Source organism: Buceros rhinoceros, unplaced genomic scaffold (genome assembly GCF_000710305.1).
Source record: "Buceros rhinoceros silvestris isolate BGI_N320 unplaced genomic scaffold, ASM71030v1 scaffold4514, whole genome shotgun sequence".
NCBI lineage: Eukaryota > Metazoa > Chordata > Aves > Bucerotiformes > Bucerotidae > Buceros > Buceros rhinoceros.
Genome location: NW_010409888.1, coordinates 51,899 through 61,173, shown reverse-complemented (window position 1 = coordinate 61,173; position 9,275 = coordinate 51,899). Strand labels below are relative to the sequence as shown.

The 9,275-nt window shown below is 43.2% G+C and overlaps 1 protein-coding gene across 2 annotated transcripts; it reads left to right on the top strand.

The window, feature by feature from the left end:
• The first annotated feature begins 1,507 nt into the window (after positions 1–1,507).
• Positions 1,508–8,304, top strand: FAM131B (family with sequence similarity 131, member B). 2 transcript variants are annotated; one of them, XM_010135379.1, is made up of 7 exons: positions 1,508–1,612; positions 3,095–3,130; positions 5,654–5,747; positions 6,346–6,543; positions 6,867–7,010; positions 7,444–7,615; positions 7,709–8,304. In XM_010135379.1, exons 1-7 carry the CDS (start codon positions 1,559–1,561, stop codon positions 7,986–7,988), a joined length of 978 nt encoding a protein of 325 aa, XP_010133681.1. In that variant the 5' UTR covers positions 1,508–1,558; the 3' UTR covers positions 7,989–8,304. The 2 variants fall into 2 exon arrangements, with proteins under 2 accessions (XP_010133681.1, XP_010133680.1); XM_010135378.1 differs by having other exon boundaries at positions 7,444–8,304.
• Positions 8,305–9,275: the final 971 nt, after the last annotated feature.

The window sequence follows — 9,275 nt, the reverse complement described above, 5'->3', positions numbered from 1 at the left end:
CATCTTTAGCCTTTTTAAGGGACCAAATTGGTTTTTTTGTGTTTTGAATTCCAGCTGATGAGTGCCTCAGGCTTCCCACCCAGAAGTGCGGACATGCCTCCTGCAGGCCTGCGTAGGGTGGGACACAGCATCTCTTGCCTGTCAGAAGATTTCTGAGGGAAAGGCAGTGCCACTGTAAATGTGCCAGAGCTGCTAGATCGAGCAAGGGGGCTTGTGTATGTGTGTGGAGGAGAAATTTGTATAAAGAGTGATAAAAAGCTAGAAGCTAATGAAAATAGAACCATTCACATTCAGTGGCGTGTATTCCAAATAGACTAGATGAAGCTGAATTGGTCACAGGAGTAGATGATCATATTGGGAGAGGCATTTCGTGCCAGTTTCCAAAAGGCTCACACTTAAGCACAGTGTAACTTTTCCTCCATGACATGGGAGAAAGTAATTTTCAACAGTTTGAGGGTGGTGCAAAGGCTGAAGGCACAGTAAATCGCTAACTGGACAGAACAGTCACACAGAGCAGTCCCGGTTACTTGGCTGACTATTTAAAGTGTGTTACTTTGCATTCAGTTTCACTTTTTAAACAATTTAATCTTATTTAATTATCTTTTTTTAATCCTTATGAATTCAATGTAATAGTTCAGATTGTATGTTGTTAGCATTGAATTTTACTTGATCCTTTAAGTTGTATTAAGATGCATCTAAACCAGCGCAGACTCTGCTTTTGAATGGTGACACTTCCAGAAAGCTGTGCAAAGTGCATAGGGATCTGAATGAAGAAGTGCCTGAATGTAAGAATCTATTGTGAGGTTATGGCACAATGGGTTAATGTGAAGGGGAGCAGCGAGTAACTCCCTTTAGTTTTAAGTACGTTACTGTGTATGGTTTTATGTCCACATTTTGAAGACCTCAAAAATTTGAGATATCTTTTAAAAAGAGATACAGATTTATTAAAGGGACTGGGAAAATGCTCTGCAGTAAGAAGCCTAAAGATGTCAGTCTGTTTAGTTCGTTGAGAAGAAAAGCAAGTGTATGAATAACTTTCATTGCAATTGTAATTGCAGGTATTAAAAAGGTCTTTAATCTTGTGCTGAGAACGGCAAAGCAAGGGCACCAGCAGCTCTCAGCTGATACCAGACCAATCAAATTATAAAAGATAAATGCCTTTTTAAGTGATGATGGTTTAATATTAAAATAGATTAGCAAAAGAATTGGTTCTTTCTCAGTCACACAGCATGACTAGATTCTTTTTTTCTGGGGAGGTTGCTTTAGCCAAGCACACATTATGCTTAAGAAAAACACAAATGTTTGATCTTCGTATGGCAATAACTGCGTGAAATACAATAGCTGATGATGTACAGGTGGTCTGATTAAGGTTATGAGCTCTGATTTAAGGCTGTTGTGGCCTTAAACTCAGTGATTCTCCTGTATGCTGAGCTGAGTTGGCTAAAGGCTGCTACAACAAATTGTGATGGCCTTCAGAAGCTTGACTGGATGTATTCCCACAGGAAACGAGGTGATTGCAGTAGACTGGAAGGGACTGAAAGATGTGGACCAAATCAATATGGACAGCACCAGTTCACTGCATGGCAGCAGCTTCCATCGACCTTCCGCTGAGGTGAGTGCCTATTCCAAACCCACTTACCCAGAGGATCAGAAATTTTCTATTCTTTCTGAGTTCAGAAGTGGCCATTGCGCATCCCTGAGGCATCATCTGGGAGAGAACCAGAATGCCGGTGTGCATTTGAGGATCAGACTTTCATATCTGTGCATTTTGACTTGCATTGATTACAGTTGAGTCACTCCCTTCACAATGTCCGTAGCGAGTAAGAATTTTCAAATGGAAGTGCGTTTAACCAGCCGTGACTGGAGTGGAACAGAACATGGAAAACACTGTGGCAGTTCTGACAAGTCTGTAGGTTTGCATTCCTGGAATAATGGATTCATTGAAATGTCCAGCGCTGTGTCTGTCCTAGCTTCTGCAGCACAGCCATAAAACTCTTTTGAAGAAACGCATTTGTCTCCCCTTTGATTTTTAGGGATGCATTCATTAGTAACTCACTGCCAATTGATTTACCATGCACTCTATCAAGGGCTGGGTCATTTGCTGTTCTGAATTATTACAGCTTCTGCAATCTTAGATACCTGAATTTCAGCTCTGTAAGGTTCAGGGTATGCAGTCATGATTTTTTATTAAAAAAAGATCAAAGCTGTTTTAAACACATAATATTTGAGGAATCATACGTAATGTTCACAAATAGCATTAACTAATAACATACAAATCGTAAAACCTTGGAAAATGCTAACGTACAGGTATTTTTATTTCCTTATTATACTTTGCTGGCTTGGAATTTGACCTCAAGAAACTTGGCGTTTCGTGAAATCTTGGCAGAAACTTGGGGCCCAACCTTGCATGGAAAATTCAGTTAAATCAAATGCAGATCTAAAAGTCAATGAGCATAAACTATACCTCAGTGAACATCTTGATTTATGTGAATGGATACCATAGGTGTAACTGATGGATCTAAATTTTCCTGCGTGTCTACATCCCCAAAACCAAGATGCTGAGATGTAAGTCCTCCAAGCTGAAGGAAATGCACTATGAATTGGACCTGTAATAGCTGATATGGGAAATGGATCTAGTCTGCAAGGAGAAAGTAGGTCAGAATGGACAAACGGAAAGACTACAAAACAGTTTCAGCAGAAAATAATTCTGTAACATGATGTATAACACTCAAAATACATAGGTGGTGTAGCTCCTCCTTGTGTCAGCCTCAAAGCGATGCAACTCCTACGCAAGGGTGCCAGTATTGCAACATTTAGCAAAGAGCTGTGAGAAGGGGAGCCTTATGAAAAGGTGTTTACTTTTTTTCTCTCTTACTCTCTGTGTCATCCTATTTGCTATTGAACCTTCAAACACAGTGATTTCTACAGAAGCCGTAATCAACAGCAGGGAATAAAACCAGCTTGAAAGACACAAGTTTTTTTGATATATCAGACAAAGCAGTGGCTGTTGATTGTGGCAAACTGCTGGAGAGATGCGTGGCTATTTGTGACTTGTTCGTTACACTGACATGGTGTCCTTCTTTGCTTTCTTTAGCAAACACGGACAGATTTCTCCTGGGATGGTATCAATGTGAGTATGCACCATACCACTGTTCAAATTTCTAGTCACAGGAAGACCACGATTTGTCTGCCCATGGATACAGTGGAGACCAGAATGGAAACATGACTGAGAGTCTTTAGTGCCACTGAAATTCTGGGAATTGTCTACGATTCAGAAGATGGTGATGAATTCTTGATTGCCTCTGGGTTTTTTGCTGTCTGGCAGGTATTTAGATCTGCAGGTGGCTATTAAATTGCCTTTGTCTTCTTTTACGACAAAAGCACGTCATTTCATATGGTCTATCTTTCAGATTTCTGGGCACTGCTGGATAAAAAAAAGAGTATGTCCAGCACGTTTAAAAAATCAGGAATCTTTGATTAGAGCATCATTTGATCTTCTGCAGGAGTTTGAGAGAATTGTATCTCTCATTTTCAGTTACATACAGAAGTAAAAGAATTCTTAATGTCCCCTGGGGGGAGATGATCAGTACCAGATAACTTCAGTTAACAAGCGGAAGAAGAAACAAGCAAACATTTTTTGATAACACATGTTTCATGTTGCTTTTAATATGAAATGAGAGTTTCTTTTTCAGTAATGCAAAACCAGCATCCTGAAAAGGGAATAATGCAGATTAGTGCTACCAAACTATTTCTTTCTGCTCGCAAGGCTTAAAAAACATGTTCACGTAAATTAGCTCGTTAGTTTTGTTCATTTGGAAAGGCAGGATTAGAAGCTTCATTTTTGGTAGTGTAAGCATTATCAAACTCCAGATGCTTTCAAAACTTTTAAATGACTGCCATTTTCTGGTTCTCTGTGGTTTGAAAGCAGTTGGGATACTGAGTATAAAAGGGACTTATGTTTTTAACTAACTCCCCACTGACATCTCTTTCAACATGGCGCTTACGGCTTGGGAACTTTTGCCTTGGCTCAGCTAGAGAAGCAAATTGTGCCAAAAATTAATGATGCATGCAGCAACTGTCTAGAAGAAATTTGTCAGATTTTTCCTCACTGCATCTCTGTCTAGCTGAAAGCAAGGTATACAAAGTCATGTTTCCTTAAAGATAGTAGAAGACAGTTTCCTTAGTTGCAATTTCCCATTTTCCAGCCCATTCTGAGTCCATGGAACTCTTTCATAACGCAGTTAATTTTCTTCCTCAGTGTATTTCCATAGATATTCTTTGGTATCAAAGCTGGCTCATGGATTCCCTTCCCTTCCCATTCATTCCTGCCTTCAGGTCATAACTCTCCAGTGTTGTAGTAGTAGAGCCCTTCTGCAGTTTATTTTCTTTCTTTTCTGGACTGTGTCCATGAGGTGGCTCGCAGCACAGCTCCCAGGCTGTCTCGAAACAAAGGGGTAGGTACTGAACAACCTTGCCAAGGCAGGAGTAATCAGTGGGAGCATAGATGGACATTCTTCAACCAGCTTCATCACCAAAGGAAATACATAATGGGACAAGAGCTGTGTTTTCCCTGTTTACTGTTCTTCCCCTGCTTCCTAATTTCTTCAGATCACATGTTACACACAGACATTCCTGGCTCCAAAGCTACGGGATGCCTTAGCTGCTGCATTTACACTCAGTTTCCGGGGAAACTCTCATATTTTGGCAATGGGCTGGGTTTATATGCAGTTCAACATCATTACAACGCCTTCCTTTGCCTCCAGCTATTTGACTGTCCAGTTATTGCTCCAGTCACCTTTCATAAGCTTTGTGCCTATGACCAAATGCTTGTTTCATGTCAGGATTTAAAAGTTCTGGTGTCATGGTCACTAGCTTTGTGTATCTTTGTGCTGGAAAAATGCTGGACTTGATTTTCAGAGAGGTTGAAATGAAGAGCAGAAGCAACGCTTGTTTAGCTCTTGTGAAAATTAAGCCTCATAAGCAATGCCAGGCATCTCTGAAGAAGCCTGATGAATTCATCTCGGGGGATTGTGATTTATGATGATGTCTGTGACTGCTGCTGGTCCCAATATTTTCCCATCCCTGTTATTCAGGGACTGAGGATGAACATAGAGAAGAGAGTAAAGGGAATTAGGCAGAGCTGTAGACCTCATTTCTTTACAGGTGGTAGGTGCTAGAAACAGGACACATCACTAGCACAGTCGTATTCATTTTATTAAGACCATATGAGAAGAAACGAAACCCAGAAGTAACATATAAAAATTAATATCTGTATTATGATGCGTTACTGTGTCTTGCCTATCGCATTGTCAGCTGCCCGTTGTAAGCTTTCTGAATTGTCCATCAGCCATGTCTTGCTTCTCTAACAAGGAGTTGGGAACAGTGCAGCATGTCTGTGGAGGACTGGCAGCAGCCAAAGGGAGGCTTCTTACAGCCAGTTTCTGCCTCACAGCCTCATTCAGTCCCAGTGCTGTGCAATATCCCGTCCTGGTTAAATAACCTCTAATTTCTCCTTCCCTTCTTTTGTTCTTTTTCTTGTTGCTTGCTTCTGCTCCTCATCTACCCCTATCTTCTGGAATCCGTATACTGATTTCTCACTTCAATTCACTTCTCCTTCCTGTATATTATTTCTTCATATTCTCTTTCTTTTCAGCTCTCCATGGAAGATACGACCTCCATCCTTCCCAAGCTGAAACGCAACTCCAATGCTTATGGGATTGGGGCTTTGGCTAAATCATCTTTCTCTGGTGAGGTCCTCAAAATTTGGGTTTATCCTTGGCAGTTTCTCTCCACAGGCCTTTGTGCCTCTTCCCATATCTCTCTGTTGCTTTCCAACTGCTCCTTTTTGACTCTTGCTTTTTCAAGGCCTTAGAGATGTCTTCACCACTATGGTTCTAGACAAAGAAATACAGTAGCTGTTGCCCTTTCAAAGAACAGATTTGTCTTACTCCTGCTGGCTTCTCACCATGCACCCCAGCCCAGACATCTTAAATTTCTTCCCTTCAAACAGTCCTGGGTTTAACCACATTTTCTATTTCTTATTTTTTTTGCTTCCAAGCTTCATCCTTCACACCCAACTCTGTCCTAAATGGATTCTAGACAAGGAAGGAAATGGTCTTTCATATTTGGGGGTTTGCCTTTTTCCCTCTTCGGAGAGCCAGTCCAAGGAAGGATGGAGAAACTCTTACGGGGAGTGATACAGGGTGGGAGACACCCGACCCCCGGCCTGATCTCTGTTAGGGAAGGAGGGGAGAAGCTCCACTTCCAAGAGAGGTAAACAGTATGGCAGACAACCCTGGAGCTGTGTAATAGCCCCTCCTTGTTTTCTAATGTCTGGTCCCTTAGGGATATCTCGCAGCATGAAGGACCACGTCACAAAGCCAACGGCTATGGGCCAAGGCCGTGTGGCTCACATGATTGAATGGCAAGGCTGGGGCAAAGGTAACATCCAGCAGCAGCAGCACACGCATGAGACAGCACGCAAAGACGCTGATGCCTACTCAGACCTGAGTGATGGTGAAAAGGAGGCCCGGTTCCTTGCAGGTAGCGCTGATTTTTTGTCATGTGGATTGGATTGGTTGGGATGTACCAGAGCAGAATCCCTGAGAGACCAAAGTGCAGGAACCCGAAAAACACACTCAGGAGAGTCTTTGTATGGTTCAGATTGCTAAAGGAGAGACGGACTGTGGTTGGAGTATTGCCAGTGGAATGCAAAGTGGAGAGAGTGAGGGCCAGTTGCGGGTGGTGGGTGTTGCTGAGTTAGGACATAGAGGGACACTGTGACCAAGAGATGAGGTTAAAGAGGGTGGTGAGAAATGGAGTCTTTCACACATCCCTGCTTCCTCTCCCTGTCTCCTTTGGCACAGGAGTAATGGAGCAATTTGCTATTTCCGAGGCAACTCTCATGGCCTGGTCCTCCATGGATGGTGAGGATGTGAGCGTAAATTCCAATCAGGAGAACCCAGCAGGCAACTACTCTGAGAACTATCAGGAGCTAATGGAGAGCCAAGGTGAGCTCCAGTGCCTCTTGCTAATCTTGAAATACCCGTTCTCTGCTCTTGTTGTCATGTTGCTCTCTTTGCCTTTACCCTGTTTTATTCAGTAGCCTCAATTTTGCGTATTGGGATCTAGCAGAGGCGTCACCTATTTGTGGAGCTGTCCAGAGAATCTAAACTTAACAATCTAATCTTTGAAGCCAAGTTACTTTGACTTTTTTGGGCACAACTGTGAAAAGCTAACAGCTCTTGCACCCAGTTGTGGATATAATCAAGTTCATCCGCCTACCGCCTAGAAGTGCCTTTTCTCTTCACCCTCCTCCCCTCTGAACGATTTTTCTACCCTGTGCAGTACAGTGCCATGCACAGGCGCACAAGCTATCTAAATGAGCCAGCTTAGCCTCGAGAGAATGACTAACTGTGTGTTGTTTCCCTCCTTTACTTTCAGAGCATATGGCCCAGACGCAGTATGATAGCTGGCCTCATTCCTACGTCTCACAGGGCATGTATTGCTTAGGTTCGTCTGATGCCTGGGAGACCAGTGACCAGTCCCTCATTGCTTCCCCAGCAACTGGCTCCTATTTAGGCCAGAATTTTGATGAGTCCCAGACAAACCTTCAGGAAAGTATTTTGATTCAGAGCAGCCTTCTGCAGCAGCAACAGCTGCAGCAACAGCGGCAGGAGCAGAACTTCATCCAGAGCACGGGACTGGTCCACGTGTGGCCCCTGCAGACTGCTCAGGGTGGGGGTGGGGCTGAGTCCAGCACATACGTGGAGGACCACATTGAGGATGAAGGGAACCCACGGCTAGAGAAGGCTCCTCTCCTGAACAAGAAGCCCTCTCCAGAGGAGGATGATGCAGTGTGCCGGGACCTGGAATCACTGTCTCCTCGAGAGGAGGTGGAACATGCTGCACTGAGCCGCAAAGTCTCAGATGTCACCTCTTCTGGGGTGCAGTCATTTGATGAGGAAGAGGGAGAAACAAACAACTGATGCTTTCTGTGAAGTTTTCATCACTGCTGAACAAAGAGAGGGGTGTCAAGGAATGAAACTACAGGGATTCTTCTCTCCAGCTCCCCATACTTCTGAGCAGACACACCTTCATTCCTGACATGTATTTTTAAAATTTTTTTTAAACAAGAGGAATATCTTAAAGTGATTGACACGTAAAGACCTCTTCTTCCCCTCCACCACGGACAGATATTTTTGATTTTCATTGCTCTGGGCAACACACGTGAGGTGCTTGCAGAGATCTGGATTGGTAAATCATTTCTAAATCTTTTTAATACAAAGTCTTGGCTGTGGATACAAACTCTTCTGGTACTGGGGATGTGGCTGATGAGACAGGCTTGGTACAGGGAGCAGCTGTGTGGCTTGACAGAATGGCTGTTGTTCTGTGGACATAGTCCCTTTGATAGAATATATGAATATAAACTGGTATAAAATGAAGATAATGGCTTTACAAATGCAACTTGCACTAGTATTGTGATTGTGGCTGATACAGAGGATAAGGCTGTATTCAATACAGACTGTACTGAGATGAAAGGTTCGCTGTGTAACCAGATCCTCAATAACACCCTGGTATGAAATGGTAGGCTCAATGGATACAAATGGCGCTCCATGGGCACGGGCTGTGCTGCAGTACAGATGTTGTGGCTCTGTAGGCATGACTCTGCTGTGGCATGGAAGAACGGATGCAGATAAGAATCTAACCCGGCTCTCAGATGTTCATGCTTTGGTCACTTTCTAATCTTTCATTTACTTGTTTCTCTCTGACATTTCTACCTTCCCAGGAGCTGGCAAGAGTGATGTGTCTTTTTGGCATAGGGCACTGGATGCCAGTGGAAAGGACATTTTCAGCTATGGAGACAGTCATAAAAAGCTGACTCTTGCAGGGGGCTTGAGAACATGTCCATCCCAGTGCTGCTGCTGTATCCTTCTGTTTTTCCCCTTGCCAGCAGTATGGGGAGCCCCAGAAAGGAGGCAGCAGACCCAGGAACAGTGTGTACAGCTATGAGATGACAGATACCCAGTTTACGTTGGAGTTTTCAGTTTTTGCTGGTTTTAACCTTTTTGTATTGTTGGGTAAGTGTTCCTAACAAAGCAGTGAATTTTAATGGGAAAGGCCTGCGCTCCAGTCGTCACTTAACAGAAATACTGTACCTTACCCCACCTTCTGCAGTGCCAAATGTGGTTGGAGGAAAAGAGATGAGAGGAAGTTTTCTCCTATTTGTTTCTTCTTTCTGCCTATATTTTCTTCTTTTGTTTTCCTACCCCCAA

Coding starts and splice junctions, on each gene's coding strand:
- FAM131B (XM_010135378.1), top strand. CDS start 1,559: ATGGACAGCACCAGTTCACTGCATGGCAGCAGCTTCCATCGACCTTCC. Junction 6,544..6,866: donor GGAGGCCCGGTTCCTTGCAG/GTAGCGCTGATT, acceptor CCTTTGGCACAG/GAGTAATGGAGCAATTTGCT. Junction 7,011..7,443: donor GGAGCTAATGGAGAGCCAAG/GTGAGCTCCAGT, acceptor CTTTACTTTCAG/AGCATATGGCCCAGACGCAG.